The sequence below is a fragment of the Carlito syrichta genome, unplaced genomic scaffold (genome assembly GCF_000164805.1).
Source record: "Carlito syrichta isolate Samal-C Ts95f unplaced genomic scaffold, Tarsius_syrichta-2.0.1 Scaffold303985, whole genome shotgun sequence".
NCBI lineage: Eukaryota > Metazoa > Chordata > Mammalia > Primates > Tarsiidae > Carlito > Carlito syrichta.
The window spans coordinates 238,456-263,135 of NW_007248081.1; the positions used below are offsets into that span (position 1 = coordinate 238,456).

A 24,680-nucleotide genomic window follows, 5' to 3' on the forward strand; every position below is an offset into this window, starting at 1 on the left:
GGGAGGGGATTGCCTGAGCCCGCGGGTTCGAGACCTGCCTGGGCAGCGAGACCTCATCTCTACAATAAATCAAAAAAATCAGCCGGGCGTGGTAGCGCATGCCTGTAATTCCAGCTACTTGGAAGGCTGAGGCGGAAGGATCGAGGCTGCAGTGGCCGGGAGCGGCCACTGCACTCCAGTCTGGGTGACAGAGTGAGACTCCAACTCAAAAAAAAAAGTTGCAAAGAACATATGTAATGAAGGAAATGGCTATCACAGCTTCTAAGTGTAAAGGACCAAAAGAGGACAAAATAGTACATCCAACTGTGCAGAACAGGCAATCAGGACACTGGACACCAAAGTTACCTCCTTACCAAAGCATAAGGGCCTCGGAGATGTGCCCAGTGTGCTCTCATGCCCATCCCTCCCTCCAGTTCTCCAGCGTCCCAACAGCTTAGAGAGAGATGAAAGCAAGTTATGAAGTCAAGAAGAAGTAAATACTTGATCTTCAACTCCTTTCTAACGATGCATCCTTGAAGGCCACATTTTAACTTCCGAGTCTCAGTCTCTTACATCAAAACAGGGCAAAAGTCTAAATTATATGCATTGAGGACTGGGCACAGTCCCTGGGGCTATGCAGACTCATGTTCCCTTTAACTATGTATGTCACTTATTTTCTCTCATTCCTTTTTGCTTCCAATAGCTGCTCGTCTTAAAACTAGTATAATCAGAAATGAGAAATTTGAGGTTACTATGGTTGTAGGTTATGCTCATTAATCAATAAGGATGCTTCATGAAACATCCTTTTGAAAACAATTTTCTGAATAAAGGATTCCTCAGAGATACAAAAGCGGGCAGGGGATCACCATGTCAGGTGCTGGCCTCGCTGTGCTGACCTCACTGCATTCAACTGCCGTACTGACTAAAAAAGATGACAAATGTAACAATAATCCAGTGATTACTCAACTTTGGATTATCTGGTTCTTTCACTATATATGTAACACACACACACTTTTGTTTGTACATATTTGTGTGTATACATATATATTTTTAAATATAGTAAATTCTTTAAGTACCGTTACCACACTGAAGCTGAAAAAAACTTCAGTTTTCCTTGTAATTATACTGAAAACACTACTAAATCTGCTAAAGTGTGTAATAAAACTGCAAATAATCGGCCAATTTTTAAAATTCATTTATTGTTATACAGATCGGTAAGATTCAAAATGAAGTAAAATAAAACTTGGGAAAATAAAATATTCATAAAAATATAATTTTAAGATAGAAAAACATAAAAGCTATAAAGGTTAATGCCTCTTGTCTAAAAACAAGCACAATTATTCCATTGGCTCTTTTTGCTCTCCTAGGTTGACTCTTATGCTAGGGGTGCAGAGAGTCAAACTGTCCTGCTGTGACCTGTGAAACCCTGAAAAATAACTGGTTCTCTAATTGAAAAATAAAAGAAGACTATCGAAGAAAGAAGAGGACTGCTTCAGGAAGAATGAGTTTAAGAAAATATGATAACAGAAGAGTAGACTGGCAAATGACTAGGAGGTGACAATTAAGTTAAAATAAATTGCTTATTTTGTGTGAAATGTGGTTGCATTAGATCTTTTGATAAATGTAATTTCCCTCAATGATGGAATTTTTTCCAATTAAAATAAACTTTCATATATTGTATATTAAATTATCCATTAAAATATGCAATTATAATAACATATTTTCCAGGTTGTAATGAAATTATACAGTAATATCCATTTGTAGATGCTTATTAGGTCTGAGTAATATCTGAACTAGAAATAAGTCTCTCTTCCCAAAGTTGCTATCACATGAACAGCAATATTATTCAGGCAAAAATATGTTATAAACCATCATAAAACAAAAATAACAATCCATATTTTAAAATATAAACTTTAAGGTGAAGAAATTTAGATTATCAAAGGTGGTATCGAAATAGTTATTTTCCAAAAGTTAAGAACGTATAAAATACCATTTTTTTTCTAAATTAAAACTCATATCTCTTTCAAGTTTAAAAAAATAGTACCCAGGAAGAGTCAAAAATTTGTTCTTTAATACAATGGTTCTTGACCCCAGACTCTTAGAGTATATTTTGAGGTCTTTAAATTTAAGAACATCAAGTAAAATATGAGGGGGACCAAAAGAAAACTAGAACTTATTTATAAAATGTGTATTTGTTCTTACATGTTTAAACTTAAGTACTTTCCATTTGATGCAATATACCTACAAGACGCTTTTTTCACTGCTCAGAACAGTTTTTCAACTCATCAGCTGTGATACCTTTTAGTGCTTCTGCCATTTTTTGTTTCAATTCTTTTCCATATCAGCAAAACATTTCCCTTTGAGGACTTTTTATTCATCCGAGGAAACAAAAAAGTCACTCCGGCCAAGATCAGGTGAATAGGGAGGGTGGAGCATGGGGTCATGTCATTTTTGGTCAAAACTGCAGAGCACTTAGTACAGTGTGGGCACATGTGCTCCTAAATCACTCATCAAGAAATGAGCAAATGCGTTGAAAGATCTACAGAAAAATCCACCGAAGCCAAACGCAGTCTCTCACAATAATGCTAGCTGGCATACTGATGCTGTTGGGTTCCTAGAACACTTAACTAGTAAGGGAAGTCTGTACTACACAAGTGGCCCACACTCCAAAAAATAGTCTTTTGGGGGGTCCCTCCTCATATAAAATTTAGTAATTTCCCAAAGAAAGATAAAATCAATAATATACCTTACAAATTGCAAAATATATGCTAGGCTATATCTATTGCACAATTATTAAATATAATATTTTGAAACAATGGGTAAAAAAAAAAACTTTTCTGGCACTTAGAAAAACATGACATAAAAATTTTTCCTAAAAATCTAGAAAGGCACTTGGTTATCGTAGCAAAAACACATGTTAATGTGATTGATATAAATCCAAAACTCAATAAACACTTAGTGAGGAGAACAAATGATTGAAAAACTTGAGTCACAATTCCCCAGGACCCTAAAATGGATTTTTGTAAAAGGAATCCAGGGCTAAAGAAATGTGATATAATATAAATGAAGTTGAATTAACAGGACCAAGTATCCTGTGAAATGTTACAATTTTATGGCATAGTGTCATTCCAGACACCAGTCTCCTCTGCCTAATCCCTGGAACCAGTGAACATTTGACCTTCACAGAAAAGGGATCCTTGCAAATAGGAATAGGGTTAAGGACTCTGAGATGTAGACAGCAGCCTAAGTTATCCAGCTGAGCTAATTCAATTACATGAATCCTTAAAAGCATCTTTCCCAAGTTAGGTAAGAGTCAGAGTGAGGCAAGTAGGTAACATGACGACAGAAGAGGAAAGACACAAGCTAGGAAAGGAGGGTAGCCTCTAAAAATTAGAAAAAACAAAAAAACCGATTCTGCCCTAGAGACTCCAGAAAAGAACTCAGCCATGTCGACACCCTGCCCTGTCAACACCTTGATTTTAGCTGGTGAGGCCCACATTGGACTTATACAGAAGTCAAAGATAACAAGTTTGCATATTTTTTTTTTTTTTGAGTGGAAGTCTCACTCTGTCACCCAGACTGGAGTGCAGTGGCCGCTTCCGGCCACCGCAGCCTCGACCTGCCGGGCTCCGGCGATCCTTCCGCCTCAACCTTCCAAGTAGCCGGAATTACAGGCATGCGCTACCACACCCGGCTGATTTTTTGATTTATTGTAGAGATGAGGTCTCGCTGCCCAGGCGGGTCTCGAACCCGCGGGCTCAGGCAATCCACTCACCTCAGTCTCCCAAAGGCGCGGGATTACAGGCTGAGCCACCGAGCCCGGCTACAAGTTTGCATTTTTAAGCCTCTTAATCTATAGCAATTTGTTATAGCAGCAATAGAAAATTAATATGAAGTCCACTTGTGAGCACAAAGATTCATCCTGCTTCCTAAGCTGCAAATGAAGGGGAGGCCAAGAAAAAGGAGAAGTTAACCCACTGTCCTGATACTACAGGAATGTTGATCTAACCAATGCTGGGACCACCAACCCTTAGGTTTCTTGTTTAAACATGCCCAGCAGGAAAATTTCCTCACTGATTCACCAAAAAGGACTGATTTATACACAACAATGCAGCATGTAAAATTCCAAGGTCTTCTTCCAGTCACAGACTGGGGTCAGTAAGTCATATTCTGAAATTCAAGAGTTTTGCCCTCCTTTCCATCACCTAACAAGCTAGTAGGAAAGTAGAAATGCGAATACTTACTTTCTGTTAAGCTACAAATTAAAGACATTTATTTATGTATTTCCTTAATTTATTTGTCAACAGTTTAGGAAACAAGTATTAAGTTGAACCACATGAAGTTTCTGATATGTCAAAATGATAAAATTTTAACAATTTCATAGGGTTTATTCAAGTAGTTTATGTTAGTTTGCACCACACAACTAGAGGAGAAAGAAAAGGAATAATCTAATCCTGAAAAATTATTACTCTCCTGAACTTTCTACTAGCACTCCAGGAAACCAAAAAAATGAGCAGTTATCACCCTTTTTGCAAACCTGACTTGTCTATCAACTAAAGATTCCCTATCCCTTAATTCATCTCTGTTCCATAATTATATTAAGCCGTAAGTCATCCATACCATCTTCACTAATCTCTGAAACTGTAAATAACTGCCAAAAAGAATAATGAAGTTTTAGCAAGAATAAGTAAAGGTTTTATAAAGGACTAAAAGAGCTTTGCCAGATCACTCTGAAGTCATTAAGCAAATGCTCTAAAAGTGAATCAAGAAACAGAAAACAAGAAAAGTGAAAGGACAGTCCTAGAGTTGGAATCCATATTTTCATCTTGTTCTTAAACCCTAATTCAATGATGAGAAAGTAGAAGCTATATTTTGGAGAAATGCACACATTAGGTAAAGATTAACCTTGCCAACTTTGTCTTTTCAGAAACAGACTTCCTGGTGCCTAGCATTTTTAAGGGTTTTCTAGGCCTAAGACTTCCCACATTGGGCAAAAATTATGCTAATCACAAAATCTGTGATTACAGAAGTTATGCAACTCAATTTCCAGTAGATTGGGCGCTGTCTGCAGGGAAGTCAAGGATCCCCTGAAGCTGCCCGCTGGGGATGTACAGGAAAAAAGGGGAAATGTACTCTCCATTAGCTCTAAGGAATGTTATTTAGGAACGTACAGGAGCACTGGAATCCTTATCTCGCCCTTCTCTAGGGGATATGATAATGTGAGCGAATACTAGTGGGTCTCTGTGTCACACGATCTCCAAGACATTCGCAGGTGGTCAATAAGGAAGTCACAGCAGTCACACCTACCTACTGCAACACTCCCAAGGGAAAGGATTTAAGCCAGTGCTTGAGGGGGCTATGGAGCCACACTCATCAAGAGTGTAGGTCCACTACAGGGCCACACTCATCTAGAGTGTAGGTCTGCTTCCTGCCTGTGGGAAGTGAACTTTTCTTAAATAAATCTTTCCTTCTTTCACCTCTTTGGGTGTTACAATTGTTTGCACTACTCAGATCGCTGGGTTGCCAGCGCACACCTCTGGCATGGCTCCAGCGGTGCTGCGCCCCTCTCACCTCCATCCATCCACCCTCACCCAATCCGTGCCCTAACAAAAAGCAACCTTAAAAAGTTCAGCTTTTAAACCTCAAACTGCAAAAATTGTTATGCTCTAGCTCTATGAATGACTCATCAACTGAAAGAAAAAAAAATCATGGAGAAAAAATTTTTTTTAAAAATGAGAAAACACCAGCCGGCTTCAGTGGCTCAGCCTGTCAACCCAGCGCTTTGGGAGGCTGAGGTGAGTGGATTGCCTGGGCCCGCAGGTTCGAGACCCGCCTGGGCAACTTGGTGAGACCTCATCTCTACAAAAAATAAAAAACTAGCCGGGCGTGGTAGCGCGCACCTGTAGTTCCAACTACTTGGAAGGCTGAGGCGGAAGGATCGCCAGAACCCAGCGGGTCGAGGCTGCGGTGGCCGGGAGCCGCCACTGCACTCCAGTCTGGGCGACAGTGTGAGAGTCCAACTCAAAAACAAAAACAGAAAAGGGAAAAAAGCCAACATATCTTTATATTTAATCCTATTTCAAAGAACTTAATGAAGCACCTAACATTTAAGACATATACAAACATGAGTGAAATAAGAAACACAGGACAACCTATTATTATTTTCTAAAGTTAATGGTATAGATTAGTATCTCAGTAGTCTCCATAAGTGGCTATTAACATAGGTCAATTAATACAGTACTTTCATGGTTTAGAAAGCTTCATCTGAAAACAAGGCTGTAGCAGAACATAGGTCATTTGACATGTTCCATTGTGGAAGATTCAGAGATGATACACAAAACTTTACAAGTGGAAATGAGCCCTACATTCTCAAATTTAAGTTCAGCTAACATTTCCTAAGCAACTACAATGAGCAGCGCATTGAAAAAGATGCTTTACAAAATACATTATATGATCCTCACAATAACCTCATGAGATAGGTATTATATCCCCCATTTTATAAAGGAAAAAATACAGCTGTAAAAGCCAGGTCACACACTTGTAGATAACTCCACAAAATCTCTCTCTTCTCGTGTATACTCCACAGCATGGTGTTAGTATTTACAGCTCAAATACTTACAGAACTGAATAGAGGGTACCAAATGATGAAAGGTGGACTTAATAAAAAATGGCAAGTTTTTTAAGTCTTTAATATAAATTGTGGAATGAGGGTGAACTGCTGTGGGGCAGTGGTAAGGTGGCAGGAGATGAGAGGAAAATTATTTTAAATCAAAGCAGAGCACTTTAAATAAAACATAATAGGATTTCTTTTAATCAGAGAAGCAGCATGGCACAGCAGAAAGAGCAAGGGCTTTACACTCAGATCTGTATTCCATCCAGCGTGGCGGCTCCTTAGCTGAACTTCACTAGAAGAGTGTAACTTTTTCTTATGTGTAAAATGTATACAATATCTGCCTTGGTTCTTTCACAGAACTGCTTTGGGGAGCAAAAAAAAAAAAAAAGAAAAGAAAAGAAGCAAATATTTAACTGCTAAAATATACATATTAATATGTTGTTTTATTATTATTTAATTGAGTTTCATATTTTTCCAGATTTGATATAAGTATAATTTTATTAACAAATGTATTATGGTAATCTGCTAAAGAGATTCAAAAATGAATAGCCCCATGTTGAAACCGCTTTAAAAAATTATTCTAAGTTGGATGAAATATCTCATTACATGCATTGGTTCTCCAAATTTAAAAAATATGCCGCATACATTTGAATAGGCAGCAGTCAAGCCCACCACGCTCAGGCCCAGTCCCCATCTCCCCACTCTCACTGCTGCACAAATTGGAACAGCTAGGGTAATTCTAGACCTTTTTCGCCAAAGACCCCATTGACAGCCAGTGAAGTGGACCCCTTCTCAGAATAGTATTTTTCAATACAACAGATTTCAAAGGAAGCAAATCATACTCGAAGGCAGCTAGCAAAGTGCACTAAACATGTCTGTGAAATGGTAATGACAGTGAGGCAGCAGTACTGTTCAGACCTCCCTTGAGGAAAGCCTTTGCACTCAGCTGTAAGGGTACAGTCAGCGGACAGGCTGCAGGCAGAAAGCATGTTCAGAATCCTCCTTAGTTTCTGCGTTCAGGCCACCATCCTGGACAACCCAGGCAATGACTTCACCTAGCATAAGGAGTCAGGACTGCCACTAGAGCCCAGAGTGGGTCCTCCCACCGACATGATTTGCTCCAGAGTTCCTTCCTGGCTGGATTGGCAGAGGAAGTCAGATATGCACATAGTTTAAGGTTTTCCCTGCCCAGTCCTGCTTCTGGACCCCCTAAGAAAACACATGTACAATCTGACATTTGGTGTCTGCTTCCAGGAGGACCCAACTGACAAAAAATACTTCATTATTAATATACTAATGAATAAGATCTCTGCAGGTCTCATAACTACCCTAATTGAGAAGTGGTAATGAGTGTATTTGATTATTTGATGCAACTAAAATAATTCCAATGTGTTATGAAAGCGTACATGAACTGTACTCATGGAAATAGGTACTGCTGCGTTTGTCTATATCGATATAGACGGAAACTAAATTTCAAATAGAGGTTAGCAAAAGGAATAATGTGATTTTTTTTTTCTAATCCAAGTTCACAGACCCTGGAATTCTATTTGTGGACCCCCAAGTTAAGAACTCCTGGGCTAAAGTGTGCCTGACTTAAAAATATCCATTCTTTTAAGATACAGCAATGCATTCACACAGGTCAGAGCTGTGGTAACCACAGGTCTCTAACTGGCCTTCCCAATCATTTGCTGTGAAATATATGAAAGCTGGTGTTAAGCACAGAGTACATTACACGATCATATGCCCAAATGATTTAACGTTGAGGGACAAAAACACTCAGCTTACCTAAACACATGAATACATCAACAAAATCTAACTTTTGAAATTCAACATTTTAAAATACATAAGATTATTTTGATACGAAAAGGGTTTTTTTCTGTTACAGAAAAATTTACTATACTACATTTAGCATCCAAGTCCTAAACAGTATAAAATCCAGCAAGATGTACTGCAGGTTGACCCCTCCCTCTTCCTGTGCTCCAAGAACGGTATCAGGTTACAACACTAACTCCAGGTTATTCTATGGCTTCCAGGTCAGGCAAATAGTGGAGGGGAAGGGGGATAACAACAGCCAAATTTACAAAATGTTATTTTAAGATTAAAATAGTGCATCCAGAAGGATGAGCCTCATTTACATTTTCAGGTGCATAATAATGTGTACTAATTATGATTGGGAGTCCTGAATGACAGAATGTGATGCAGACAAGGCAACAAGCAACTGCCTAAAACACAGTCGCCTGCCTCAAGCAATTAGAGGGCAGCATTGTTGCCCTAGTTAAATGGGGAACCGGGAGATGAGGCAGAAGACAGAGGGGATTCAAGAGGAGTTCTGAGAGAAAAAGAATGAGTTATCAGTAATGGTAGTAACAACTTAAAGATTTTAGGCGTGGTGGCTGGGCGTGGTGGCTCACGCCTATAATCCCAGCACTTTGGGAGGCTGAGGTGAGAGGGCTGCCTGAGCCCATGGGTTCGAGATCAGCTTGGGCAACTTGGCGAGACCTCATCTCTACAATAAATCAAAAATTTAGCCAGGCAAGGTGGCACATGCCTGTAGTTCCAGCTACTCGGAAGGCTAAAGCAGAAGGATCAACTGAGCCCAGCAGGTTGAGGCTGCGGTGGCTGTGAACATGCCACTGCGCTCCAGCCTAGGCAGCAGAGTGGGACTCCAACTCATTTGTTAAGGGATGATGGCTACCAAAACACTAAAAACTACAACCAGAATTAAAATATCAAGGTGAACTCCTAATATGGAAGACAGTGTACTTCCACCTAGCACTAGCAACGTGATTCCAGTGGAGTCCATGCCCTAGTAATATTCCTTTCTCCAATGAAAAAAGGAAAAAATTAACAGAAAATAGAAAAGGCTAGGTTTATATGCACACACCCCTACTTTCCTCTCTCTCTGTTTATAACATCTGTACAGTATACAAGAAACATGTCTATTTACAGGAACCTTTAGAATTCCTATCACACTATTCCAAAGATATGCTGTATAACAAAGCATGTCCCTAAGCATTTGGGAGGCTTGTTCTGTGGCTCCATACTAATTAAAATCACTTTCTTTAGAATCTCTCTTTAGGTTCTAATTTCTCGAAAGTTTCCAGAATAATTTTCCATTTCTTCAGCAACCCAAGAGAGAATACATATAATTTGTAACAATGATATATCTTCTAATGGTGAAATAAGAAATTCCTGACCCTTCTCATAATCTCCTTAACTCTTCAGTTAATCTTTTTTTTTAAGTTGAGATCTCACTGACACCCGGGTTGAAACGCAGTAACATGATGACAGTTCGCGACCTCCTGAGCGATCCTTCGCTTCAACCTGCCAAGCAGCTACGACTATAGGTGAACACTACCACAACTGGCTATTTTTTTGTGTTTTGTAGAGATGAGGTCTTGCTATGTTGCTTAGGCTGGTCTTGAATTCCTGGGCTCAAATGATTCACCCACTTCAGCCTCCCAAAGTGCTGGGATTACAGGCATAAGCCACCACACCCTGCCCAGTTCTTTTGAGATTCAGCCACAGACAAAAACCAAATGATATGCCCCTACAGAAAATATTTCATTCTCTACTGACTCCCTCCCCAATCTTTCCAAATTAATAGTTGTCAAACATCCTTTGCAAAAACCTTTAATATGTTTAAGATATGATACATTCATTTTGTCATCATTTCTTTATTATGCATTCCCAAAAATATTTCTATCTCATAAATTATATTATGCTTCGTAATGCAGGCATGGGAATAGTTTGTGATTTTCTATACACTTTTATTCATACAGAGAAATAAATTGTGCATCAGAAACAAAACAGCTTGAACACAAACAAGTCACTGGGATAATCCATGGCTTATCACTCACTACCCCAATACTTTGTCCACTGAACTATGATGTCAGAAATCTAAGCCTGAATTGCTTTTAAGTGCATAATCCATTAACTGTTTCCATATGCCAGAACTATTCAGCTGAGAAATAATTTATAAGCCAGTGTACTGGTGCTATCTGACAAATATGACTCGCCTGTTATAAAACGTGATTACTTCAAAAAGCTAACAATTGTGGAACCACATTTTCATAATAAATCAATTTAACTGAATTAGACTATGCATATACTTTCAGAAAGTCCTTTAATCCCTATTAAGTTAACAGGTTGTGAACAATGAAAGTAATTAATATTAATTTTAGTTGACAAATCCAACACCAATAACCTATTAGTATACTCTAACCCATTTTCCGACAGCCTGTAAAAAATTAACCACAGATGCTTCCAATCTGGTAAAAAAAAAAAAACTCACAGGTTATTAGCATTACTTTGATGATACCAAATGTTTCATATATGAATATTATGATTACATTTCAGAGAGATATATAAACAGTGTTCTTTTATAACCTTGTTAAGTCTTAACAGAAGCTAAATACAGTAAAATATGGCAGTCTTTTCTAATATCAAAAGCAGCATTTGGATTTTCACTCCCCATTGTTATGCTTCAACTAAGAACTTGAGTTCCATTAAGAATGTAAAAGTAATATGAGTATAGGAAGTTTACCTGTCTTATTTACTCTAGTATCCCCAAAGTCAAACACAAGGCCCAAAAAGCAACATGCACCCAATAAACAGCAGTAACCAAGTGGAAAGAGAAAAAGTGGGATAAATCAAAGAGGAAGATTAGGGGGAAAAAAAAACAGAAAAAAAATAATCTGGAAAAATGCCCATACATATTTCCAGAGGAATTATTAATTTCCAGAGGAAAGGAAAAAAGGCACTTTCCCATGGAAACATTATTATAAATGATCACAGGGAGATTCGTTTAAAAAACAAGTAAGCTCTAACTGAAAGAAAAGTAGGAATATAATAAAGGGCAACAGGAATTAAGAGGAAATATCTAAGCTCTTATCAAGAATATCTTGCTATATCTAAAGGTAGGTGGGGCTGGATTCATTTTGGCATCATTTCTTTATTACTATGCATTCGGTACTGCCGGAGTCAGAATTGTTCTGCAATCAGCAGACCAGGAGAAGAGATCTCAGCTGAGATGTGGTAAAGATTAAACAAGATAACATGAAGACAACCCAGATCAGGTACTAACTGATACACCATGCTCAATAGGTATTATTAGTTCCTTTTCCTTCTCCAACTTTCAGGGTATTAGACATGTAAACCCCAGTAATCTAAGCATGAAAGGTTCTGAAAACCTAAATTAGTATCTACAGTAAGAAAAAAGTCATACTTATTTGACAGAAAATAAAGAATATGTCAGAGAAAATCTCAAAGTTCTCTATAAGTCGCTGGGATCAGTTCCTTCATTCTTACTACCTACCTCACATGCTTAGGAAGCATAAAGGATTGGTAACTTCCATTTTAAATGCCAGAGATAGAACATCCATCTTTGTAATCAGAGCAATAGTCCTGGTTCTCAGCCCAAAGAGTTACTACAATAAAAACCAAAGATACAGCATTTTTCTAATAATCTACTATTCTTCAGTAATTAGTGCCCTTCCCTGCCTAGTTGTGATACAAACCAATTATGAAAATCAGGACAACAGCCAATGTTTCCTTCTCCTCTTGCTAGCTAAGGAGTAGGGAGCAAAATGGATTTTCACTTTGGATTCAATAATGTATGTGACCAGGTTTAATTTTAAATTCTGCAGAAATAGCAAAACTAATTCAAAGTACTCTGGAGTCACACAGGACAGGCAAATGTTAACATTTGGACCTAATGCCTCAGCAGCCAGGTCAGGAATAGAGAGACAACATGGAGCAACCTGTCCACTCCACCAGTATTATCTAAGCTTTCTGGACATCATTCTCTTTCCTTCCCATCTGATCTTTCCTATTAAATATCTATACAAAACTCTGCTTCTATGAACACAGCAATGACTGAACTTGTTCATAAAATACTAGTAATGCCAAAAAAGCACACTTAGGACCCCTCAAATAATGCTTTCTAAGAATTAGTCTTTAAAATGAAACAAAAGTTAGTCATTTTCACAGCTTGTCACCAGTTAGCATTGAGAAATGTTACACTGCTCAGGGTCACAATCCTGGGCTTCCCCACCTTTTGTATCCACCCTGGAAATGTCATCAACTGTCACAGAAAAGAAAAAGCATTTGAGCTGAGACAGAAGATATGGTAGTCCTCTGCCAGACTCTAAGTCAAATGAAAGAGATTCCAGGCCAAGGGGCCAGCATATACAATGGCAGAGAAGAATAGAAATATGGAATAATCAGAAAATGATCACCATTTCTCACCCTAATCTTTATAACTTTACAGTATGTTTGTTTCAACCTTGAATCGCAAGGCTAAAGTTAGATGACTTAAGAATTTTTTAAAGGTTCAATTATTTCATTTAGGGCTAACACTACAGCTAAATTAAAGACATGCTAACAAGTTTCCCTTTTGAGCCTCATTAATTAAGAAAGTAATCAGAGTAAAGAGGGAAAAAAAGAAAGAGTATGGCAGCATGACTTAAATAGCTCTTAGGTACCACCGTTTGTACTTACTAGAAAAGCAAAAGGGAAACTAATCAATTCCAGATTATGAAATCTGAAATTCTGAAATGTTTTACATGTAAATGCACATTTTAACTGCCATATATTTTCCTTGATTGCCGGAAGAGTGCACTGATAGTATTCAAAGAAAATTCTCATTCTCCATAATCAAAAGGTAAAATTAAGATCTGCTTACTTTACAAGTTTACCTGGGGTGAGTATGCTGAGAAAATTCTCCCTGTTTTCAAAGACCAAAATATACCATTTTTAATACTTTAGTCAAGATCAATGGTGCTCAAAAATATCTACTAAAGGTTTTCGATTTACCAAATTCTAGAAAACTATCTTGACTTACAATTATGTTTCAGAAAGAGTTTCTAATTTGCAATGTTTTTTAGAAAGCATTTCAAAAGAAAGCAAATAAATAGTTTAAATATGTGCCAACATTCTCTGGTTGTTGTGATGATCAAGTTAAATCAGATATATCTAGCATGGTGCCTAGCAAACAGCAGGCATTTCAATTCCTCCCTCACTACACTGAAGCCTCCCATCTGGGTCCATAGTCTTTTCCTGCCAGCTCTTCCTGCGTTCTATGAGCCCAGGGATGTAGGTGGCATTAGTCTATAGCCAAAATAATTTTTGGAAAAGGTAAAGGTAAAAGGTAATGATTAATCTAAGTGTTTTGGGCTATAGGACTTAAAATATAAGTTTTACACAATACTCACAAATTTGCTTAACAATACACGTGGATATCAGGCTTGAAATGTTAAGTAGTAAGTAGGCCCATGAGATTGGATGTCCTAAATTCAATTTTCAGACATGAGTATACCTAAATAATTTTTTTTTTAATCATACTACACAGGTAAAAGCTATCACAAAACAATTTGGGAAATGAATGTCAATACTTTTAATTAAAATACCATATAATCTACTCAAATATTTCTCTTTCAAGCTAACTTTCAAGACACTATAAATTTGATATTTCTATCCCATGTGACCAGTAATTTCAATTATGAGACAGTCACTGTAATATTAAAGAGTGATAAAACTCTGGCTAGAGTAAAGTTCACATTTTATTTTTCTATTTCTCTAACTAAAGAAAATTGTCAGGCCAAAATTGTCTCTGAAAATATTCTCCTTTACAAAAGACCAATTTACCCCAATGGAATATCTTCAAAAAAACTACTGTATAGGAAATTTAACAATCAAAGCTGTGCATTAGTCATTTGCAATTTTAAAATTGCTTATTTGATATACTGTGTAACAAAACTTGTTCTTTAAGCATTTTATTAGAGCATCTATTTCCCCATTAGTGATGTAAAAACAGCATGCATAGGATTAAAATGCTTTCTAGACACTGGCATATAAAAAGTGGCAATGTTAAAAAGTCTAAAATTAAAATAATAAATAACCAAGATGTTAAACTTACCCTTTAGTTGGCAACAAAATGTATTTTCAAGTTTACAAAGCAAATCCATATTTTCATACTTATTTTCATTTGCGTTTACCCAGAAACAGTTTTCAGTCATTTCATGAGGTCTGATCTGCAATCAAAGAGAAGACTGGTTCATACATAGTTGCGTGTTCCACCTGTCCCAGTCCAATTGCTGTGTACAGACTCAAAGCTCCACAGCCACCAGCAGGTGTTTAGGAAGTCACCTCTGTTAAGATTTTTCCCAAAAGTGTGTTCAATGAAATGCAAGTTCTGCAGGATGTTACGGTCTTATTAGGAAGAAAAGGTTTCCACAATCAACTAGCTGAGAGTTTGAAGCTGAATAAAATGAAGTTTAATTGATTTCTTCTCAGTTGTGTTTCTTGGAGTCTTCAATAATGATACCTTCACTATGACTCTTGAAAGAAGGGATACATTATACTGCATTTCCCAAGTTTATGTGACCACAAAACCATCTTTTTGCAGGATCCAGAATTCCAGGCTAAATATCAGTTTCTGACAACTAGTAACAGCTTTCTTAATAGCTACCAACAGAGAAATGTTCCTAAGAACACTAACATTTATGCTTTTGAAGAATGTTTCATAAATATAGGGTTCAAGCTTTGGCCATCTTCCCCAGCTTGGGGAGGTGAAATCTCCTCTCTCTCTCTCTCTAATTTACAGTCTAAATAAACTATATTTTTCAATCTAGAAACAAAACAAAACAAACATAGAGTCCAATGCAATAACAATGAATTAAATCTTATGAATTAAATCTCATCAAATCTCATTGGAACAACTTATAAACCGGGAAGTCAAAGGGCTTTGTCTCAATACTTTTACAAAATAATGCCATTTTGTTTACTGCCACTTGATTAGGGTTCCCACTGAAAGTTACACACACACACACACACACACACACACACACACACACACACACACACGTAAATCCAAAATTAAGTTTTCATCTAGGTAAAACTATGTTTCCCTCCATTAATTTGTTTTACCTTTAACCAATTCAATCTTCTCATGCTGATTTCAGGTTTAAATTCTTTCTTTGGTTTCAACCCAAATGGCAGGGTTGGTGGAGGAGGAGAGTTTTGTCTACCAAGAAATCCTAGGGGAGGAGGTGGAGGCACCAGACCACCACCAAATGGCACTGGCATTACTGGAAGTGGAGGAGGGGGTGGGGGAGGGGGTGGAGGTGGCACCCCTCCACCAGGGGGCAGCATAGGTGGAGGAGGAAATGCTGGGCCCCCAGTTTCATCTTCTTTTGCAGAGGGCAAAGTAATATTCCTATCAGCTGGCAAGGCACCAAACTAGAGAAAAAATAAGAAGAAACATAAATAAGAACATGTCTACAAACTTGTAAACATATGCCTTACTCAAAAAATAAGATACTACTTTAAACCAAAAATTACAAATGTTTTCCAACTTAAGAATATAATTACAGCTTTTTTCATAAAAATAAAATTTAATGTAATTAAATTAAAAAATGTAATTGAATGAGAAGCATAATCCCCCATTTTGTGGCAGTTATGAACATATAGGTATAGATGTACAGGGTGGAAATGGGTATATAGATCTAGAAGATGTGAAAACCTGCAGTCTGTGAAGGACACTTGAAGCCACAGAAAAAGATAAGTTCACTCACAGTATGTAGAGAATATGTAGCATGAGAAAAGGTCTATGCACAGAATTCTATGGAATACAAGCATTTAAATGCTAAGTAATAATAATAAAGGACTGAATTGGCATGGCCGCACCATGCCTTTGCTCAAGTCTTCTCAATGGTGTCCTAAATCACTTGAGAAAAAAAATCTAAAATTCTTAGTAGGGCCTGCAAGACTATGTACTGATCTGGTCCCTGCCAACTGGTCTTTCAAGTGACTTCCTCCTAACTCCACGTGTATGCCAACTTCATGCTGATTTCAGGGCCCTGGTCCATGTTGCTGACCCCTGCCTAGAGCATTCCTTCCATCTAGCCATCTCCTTCTAGCCTTTTCAGTCTGAGCTAACATATCCCCTTCCTCAGAAAACCTTATCTGCCCACTCATTTTACACTCTTAGCACCTGTACTTCTCAATAGCTCTTATCTAAAGTGTGAAATAGTTATTTAAGGAACGACTAATATTTATGTCTTTGATAAAGTGTGAGCTCAATGAAGGAAGAGACACTTTTGTATTAGTCACTCTTCTTTCCCAAGCACCTGAAGCAATGACTGGTACATAACAGATATTTAACAAATATATAAACAAACAAAAGACAGGAATAGAAAAACTCATGCACAAGGGATCGTAAACCACAAGTGATGAGAGTGATCTACCATCCCAAAAAACTGTGTTCTATGGTTAAATGCCACAGAGAAGCAAGGTAAAATCAGATGTGAAAATAACCAGCTGTGTCCACTAGTCACTTTTGTCCTTATGTTTCCCATGGCATGACAATCTAATAAATGCATTTCGATTATCAAGAAACTCTTGTGGATTAATAATTGTTGGTAATATGATTCCTTTATTGAAATTGCTAAGTTACATACACAAACATATGAACTACCTTTCAAACACTGGGCATTTAGTAAGTATTAATAATCATTCTTAAAGTTTTATGGCACAATTGTGAAAAGACCATGTATATGACCTAAAATCATGACCTCTGAAATCCTCACAAAGAAAAACAGTGTTATAAAAGAAGTTGAGACCACAAATCAAAAAGCATGCCTTCTCAAAAACATTAACTATAAAGAAAAAACAGTTCAGTATTAATCTGCATTGCTGTGATCAAAGATGGTATTGCCTTTAGAATGTTAAGTATGTATGTACATCATACTTCACTCATATACATTTGACAGTCAATTAACATCTTAAAACAAAGACACGGTTACATTTCTGTTCATTTGATAAAGTATGAGGGATTCATTTGAACATATGCTCAAGAGGCCAGACACTGACCATCTTGCCCCTCACTACATCCCTAGCACCTATCAGTACTTGATTGTAAAGAGACTAAAGAAATGCTGACCATCAAAGCTGGACTGGATTAAAAAAATGTGGTACATATACACAATAGAATATTATGCAGCCATAAATAAGGACAAACATATGGACTTTGCAGCAACTTAGATGGATTTAAAGTCGATCCTACTCAGTGATCTATCACAGAAACAAAGAACAGAGTACCATATATTCTCACTCATAAGCAGACCTTGAACAATCATAATACTAAAAGGGATTGGCAGTAATGGGAAACTGTCAGCGGAGGAGGGGTGGGATTGGCAGTTTAGGGAAATTGCTAGGGAAGGGAGGGGCACACCTCATCAACAAGAGTACCTGCATAATCAATGTTTGTATACCTAACCCTGAATTGTACCCCACATCTTTATAATAAAGAGAGAGAGAGAGAAGGACTAAAGGAGCCAAGGAATGAAATCCCAGGTACAGGACCTGTGGGATTCATAGTCTTCATAGTCAGCAGAGTGTTAACAAAGAAAAGGATCATAAGATAAATGCACAGATTTCATCAGAGGAAAACTAAAATCCAAAGAAAGAACTTGCCAGTTCTTCAAAAATGAGTATGTTGGCCAATGTTAAAGATCTAATCCTAGGCTTTCTTCTGACAGCCATCAACACAGTCATCACTGTGCACAATTTAAAACAATTTAAGAAATTCCTTGATTTTTGTTTTAAAACATAAATTTGTTTTGTTTTTATTTATCTTTATATAAAAACACCAAGCAGCAATAACTGATCAAAAGATAGTAGATATATTTTTTATAAACTGGAATTTTCTAGAGTAGATTTACAAGTAATCTTTCAACTGGGAAAAATTAAGAAGAAAAGAAAGTTCTTAAATTCATAGTAACCCAGACCAGGAAAAGCTTGTCATAAATATTTCAGCCATTGTCTGTAACTCAATCTGAAGTACAGACACAGTCAAATGTTTCTTTTAATATGAGAGAAAGGGAATCACAGAAAGATGAAAAAAATTAATAAAATATGGTATTTCTTTCTTGCAGCACTAAAGAAAAGATCAATGAGACTATGTTTCTTGTAGATAAGAGATTTTAATTTTTTTTCTAAAATTGAACACTGCTAGCTATCTCTTAAGGTATCTTCAGAAAGCCTCTGTAACAAAAGTATCCACTAAGCATTTAAAAGAAAACAAAACTGCCAGTAATACGGGATACAATATACTCGAGACTATTTCAGCATAACCATAAATTAGGATAAAAGGAAAAGAGCAAAACTCTACTTACTGCTCTTCATACTGGATGCAAATCCACCTGAAGAAGTTTAGCTATGAATATTCTACCTCCTTACTCACATCCGCACGAGGCATGCAGATGATGTCCTTCCTGCTATCTAAATGTTTTATGTGTAGAGGGTGTATGTGAGCTATCTGCTCCATAATCCAGATTTATTCTCCTTTTTGTCATGTTTTAAATCTGTTTACTTTTGGAAATTGAAAAATTATCAGAAAATGTTCTCATTCAGCTAGAGGTTATCTTTTACTGCAAGGTACCCATAGGCTGAAGGTTCTGAAAAATAAATAGCTTGAGCAATGATTTTCTGTAGTGGGACAAAGATCAGTGATGAATGACAAATCTGAGAGTAAAAGACTTTTTTACCCTTTATGCTTAATTACTTAGGAAACATGTGACATTAGGAACAAAACATAAGGAAGTACATTAATTAGTAAAAGCGTAGATATTCATACAAATAGGAAAAAGTGACAAAGTAAATTTTTAAAAAGCAAACACAGCAGGACAGAAATACACATATGTTTATGTGTATTGTGAAAACATACAAGTGGAAGTAAAGATTAAACATTCTGATACTGTGAAGATATAACATAACCTTTGTTCCCTCGGTGTGCTTTCAACACTCAAATTCACTCAGGGTTGTATTTTACCTGAGATTTAAAAGCTTGTAACTCTACTTGAAGCTCATTAATCTTGGCCTCGTTTTTCTGCAATTGAGCCTGAGTTTCTTGGTGGTCGGAAAACTCTTTTTCAAACTGAAAAGAAAAAACAGAGAGAGAGAGAGAAAGATGGAAATGAAGAGCATAATTCTTCACACAGAAATATGACTCTAATGATTCATCAGTAGAATCCAAATTTCTGACTCGTTTCTATGAGGGGAGTGAGGATGTTTGCTGATTCACCCACAGCCTCTCTCTAGGCCCCTCCCAGTACCCACCAAGATCATTCATTCGCAAGAAACAGACAAAACCCAAGATAAAGTCTGTGACCTTCTCTCAGCAGAGCAAAACACTCCATAGTTGTCCGCAACCTTGGCATTTTTCTTAAACGTCTCTAAATATCATTGTGACTTTGAGTAAAATAAGAGAGAGCAAAGCATTGTGCCGAATTCTTGTCTACCCACCTGCAAGAATTTATACTTGAAACTTACCTGAAATCTATCACAACATGATTTTAAAAGATTCTCTTTTAATATTTTTGATTAATAAACATCTCCATTCTATTCATTCTCTCACTTTTTTCTTATAACAACATAATATCTCTTAATATCTTTGGGAAAGCAATGATAAATTAATCTTTCAAAGTCTCTAGTGAAACACCTCCTGGGAGGAAGGCAAACAATCAAATTCGGTGAGTCAAATGAGTTTTCTAATTATGTAGCCACTAATCACAAGTTCCCTTCTCTCACGCCAAGAGCTTCACTTTGCCATTATCATAACTGAAAACCTCTCCTAGCAGAAGGGAATTTAAATAGGGTATTGTCTCATAATCAAGAATAAGTATTGGGCTCTCTTTCTTAAAATGGAAAAAAAAATCAATCATAAAAATGCAGCTATTTCACAAATGTAACCTCTAGATATTAAATACACTCAAACCTCAATTAGGAAAACAGAACCAATATAGAACTCAACAGTTTGCAATAATTCGTTTACAAAGGGAATCTTATTTAGTCCTTAACACCAACTACACAAGGTTGTTCCTCTTCATGTACTGGTTAAAGATTAAAAAGCCAGATTTTCTGCTTTCAAAGTCTGAGTTCAGGTGACACCACACTGCCTCCCTACAATTAATGTTTAGATAATGCTTTACAGTTTTATTTTAAAAACTATTTTTAGAGCATTTTAGGTTCACAGCAGAAATGAGCAAAAGGTAGAGATCTTCTACACTCACAGTGTGCTCCATGCTTTACAGTTTATAGCACACAAAAAATTCTTAAATTCCATCATAGAAATTCTGTGAAGTAAGAAATATTACTTTAATTAGGCTTTCATAGGTAAGAAAATTTTAGACTACAAGCCCTCTCACTCTCAACCTTGTGTTCCTTTATAAAGGTAACAAACATAACTGATGAAACCTGTTCAAATGTCCTTCACCTCACCTAAACCACAGCAGCATTGCCATTCCCACTACTACCACAGCCTCAGCCCCCCTACCTTTAACAAGTGAAAAGCTATCAATACCAAGTCTCATCAGATAACTAATCTATACACCAAGCTGTGCAGAGGTCTGAGGCCCAGCCCACCCAGGGCTTCCAGTGCTTCTCCAGGACTTGCCAGGAGCTGCCCTCACATTGTCTTCTAACAGTCAAATTACGTTACTACAAAAGCAACCTCTTCAAAGAGTATTCTGAGTCCAAACTCACTTTTCTGATCTGCTGAACTCCATTCACATCATTATCCATCACAATGTAGCTACCATTCTGCCATTCTAAAACCCCGAATTAGCAAATTCCAAATCCCTGGACTTCTCTCAGCCTCAGCTTAGGTGATCTCTCTACAGTTGTGCTATTCATTACTGTAGCCACTGGTCACAGATAGTTATTTAAATGTAAATTTACATTAACAAAAATAGACAAAGTTAAAAATTCAATTCCTCAGTCATACCAGTCATTTTAAAGTACACAATGGCACACAGGACTGGTGACTACTGACCAACACAGATTATAAAACATTTCCATCATCCCATATGAGAAGACAGTCCTACTCTGGAGTCCTAACACTTACAAATATTCCTTTACATGCAAGCTGTCTTCTCCTGTTGCTCACCACACTAAACACACTCTTCTGGTTCTCCTGCTACCCTTTGATTACTCCTACCAGTTGTGTGTGAATATGTGTGTGTGTTTTATTTTTTTAGAGACAAAGTCCTGCTCTGTCATCCAGGCTGGAATGCTGGGATAGTCATAGCTCACAGCTGCCTTGAACTTCTGGGCTCAAGAAATCCTCCCACCTCAGTAGCTAGGCCTGCAAATGAGCACCACCATGTCCGGCTTTTTTGCTTGTTTGTTTGCTTGTTTGTTTTTGTAGAGTGGGGTCTTGCTGTGTTGCCCAAGCAGATCTGGAACTCCTGGACTCAGGCAATGTTCTTTCCTCAGCTTCCCAAAGTGCTGCAATTACAATTGTGAGCCATTGCGCCTGTCTACCTACCAAATTTTGCTACGGATTTCTACTCCCTCAAAATCCAACACTTTAATGCTGACATTCTGAAAAACTCCTTCCTCACCCCTCTGCTTGTCTCATTCTACATTTCTCATAATGTATGAGAAATGTGGTATGTTCCATACCCATATGTATCAATCACCATTCATACACTGATGACTTCCAAATCCCTATTACCAGCTCTGCTTCTCATCTGAATTCCAGACTACAAATCAAATTCATTCATGTATTTTCAGCCACCTAATGAAAACTTTTAAAGACAAACAAAAAAAAGAATATTCTCAAAACCAAGCTTATCTTCCCCCTGCTACAAACCTTGTTCTTTTGTTTGTTTGTTTTTGCTCTTTTTAATATGGCTATTCTTTGTAAAGGACAGTTCAAATAACATGACTCCTTTGCTCTTAAACCATCATTATAGTTCTTAATATCTAAAAACCCCTGTGATCTGGCCCCAACGTAACTATTTCCCATTATACAATAAATATCTAACAACATGCCTGAGATGTGTACCTTAGACTGGTAGATGGAGTTGAACAGCATATGGTCCGTACTTTTAGTAAGCACAGAGGCTAATGGAGAAGTCAAAGCAAAAAGTAAAAACCCTAAGCCTGTGAACACTGCCAGCAATAAAGAGAGAGAAGGAGAGACCAAAATAGAAGGAGTGAGCGAAAGCCAGAGAATGATTCATGAGGTCAGACTATAAGAACCTATTAGCACTGCAAGTAGAGGGAACAGCAGAGTATGTAGATGAATGGCATACAATACATTGTAAGAGGCACAAAAAGAGGTAAGAAAACAAACTATAGGACAAAGCAAAAGATGCACACACAAAGAAAATTATTGGTAAAAATTTGCAGTAAGTCAAAGGGTGATTCCTTTTTTCCTAAAAATGATTGGAAAGTTACTAGAATATGTATAATAAGAAAACAACATAATCCAATTTGCACTCCAAAAAACCCAGTCAGCAGCAGTGTAGAAGATGGGTTGCAAGAGAAATAACAAAAGCACGAAAATTAGTTTGGAGGCTACTGCAGTTATCCAAGCAAGAAGTGAGAGTTTGCATGAATTGAGGTAGAGGAGAGGATGATGGAAAAGAAATGACACAAAACTACAGAATCCAAAAAGCTCACCATCTGATGGAATGAAGGAAAGGAGTGGGGAGTAGATCTAACCACAATATTAAGTGGTTTTGTAAGAGAGAAATAAAGTGTTATGATTTGCAGAAAAATGAGGATATAAAATACAGAGATAAAAGGTATTTTTAGGGAGAAGAAATATGAATTTGGTTTTGGATATGTTAAACATAAGGCATGTATAAGAAATTCAGAATAAATTTATACACATCTCTTCTCAGAGATCTCACATTGTTGTCTCATACTTATCACTCTGAGCTCACATTACATATCACCTTCTTGGATCAGCCTTCCCCGGCCACCTAAGGCTAGATGAGGAATCCTCTAGGCTAACATACCAATAGGGTTTGTCTACATAGCCACTGTCACACTGTACTATAAAAATATCAAAATGTAGTATCGCTAGCCTCCATAACACTCACCAGCCTGGAAGCTCAAAAAGTGAGGACCTTTTCTATTTTATTCATCCAATGTCTAACATTTTCCAGTATCTTACATTTATAATTAAAGTCAAACAAATATGTGTTGAATGAATTGATGAGCCAACTTCTGTCAAATCTTCCTTTCTTACGTTGAATGTCTGTGTCAATATCATATATTAACATTTCCCACTCTTCCAACATCAAAGAAAAAAATCTGAGAAATCATTTTCTCTGTTTCCTTTTTTAGGACAAAGACAAAGTTACATAGCAAAAAATTTTAAAATATATATCCTTATGAGGGTAAGAATGGAGAAGGCTTTTCATAATATCAATATGTGCACTATCGTATCTATACTAAAATTCAGAAGAAAGAAAGATTATTTAGGGGATCAAAGGCAAAAACTATTAAAACAACCAGAGTTATTATTAGTACATGCTAAGAAAATTTAGTAAATTAGCTTGGTCATACGGAAATGATCGCTATTACTTACCAAAAGATAAATTTCCATATCCTCCCCTATAAAAGGATCAGATGAAATACAAACTTTGTTTTAGCATTTTTGTAATATCTATAGTAAAATCATGGTAGCCTTTGGGATAAAATGAATCTCCATTAAAAGTATGCCTTATAAAAAATGATATGATAGCCTTCTTCACCAAAAAAGAGTGAGTAGAGCAATATTACACTTGCAAAATTACAAGCAAAAATGTCAAAAAACACAGTTAAGGTTGAGGCGCTGCTTAATTTCATTCCCCAGGGTAAATGTATTAGTGCATCTGTACAAGAAGGTTGATAATTCAATATTCTCTATATACCTTCTGACATTTCTGGTCTTCATTTTTCAAATTTATGCACCAAACTAAAGAATGTGTCCAGCAACCATGATAGCTTCCTGCCTAAAGCAAAGTATTTACATGTGTGCTTATAAAGCTATCAGAACAAAGTTTTTGCTGATCTATACAAAATGATATGGCAATAGAACTCTTTTATGGAGCAAACAGTATTTTCTGAATACACCTAAGACATATAATTTATGACTAAAAGGAGAAAACTAACCTTGAACAAGGTCTTTCTTCTATTTACATTTAAAGCTTACAATTTTTTAAAAGCTGTTGAGAAAGTTACCATGTTTTAACTCCATTCATTTATACTGTACACCTAAGAATGATAACAAAAGCAAACGTATACTATC

The 24,680-nt window shown here is 36.9% G+C and overlaps 1 protein-coding gene across 5 annotated transcripts in view; it reads right to left on the bottom strand.

Moving 5' to 3' along the window:
- DIAPH3 (diaphanous related formin 3) overlaps nucleotides 1-24,680 on the bottom strand; it is a 398,317-nt gene that overhangs the window by 163,439 nt on the left and 210,198 nt on the right. For all 5 annotated transcript variants that reach the window (XM_008059267.1, XM_008059270.1, XM_008059269.1 and 2 more), the window contains 3 exons: nucleotides 19,425-19,529; nucleotides 15,521-15,832; nucleotides 14,511-14,625 (listed from right to left, as the gene is read on the bottom strand). In XM_008059267.1, the coding sequence (XP_008057458.1) occupies nucleotides 14,511-14,625; nucleotides 15,521-15,832; nucleotides 19,425-19,529 (532 nt within the window). The remainder of the gene's footprint in view (nucleotides 1-14,510; nucleotides 14,626-15,520; nucleotides 15,833-19,424; nucleotides 19,530-24,680) is intronic.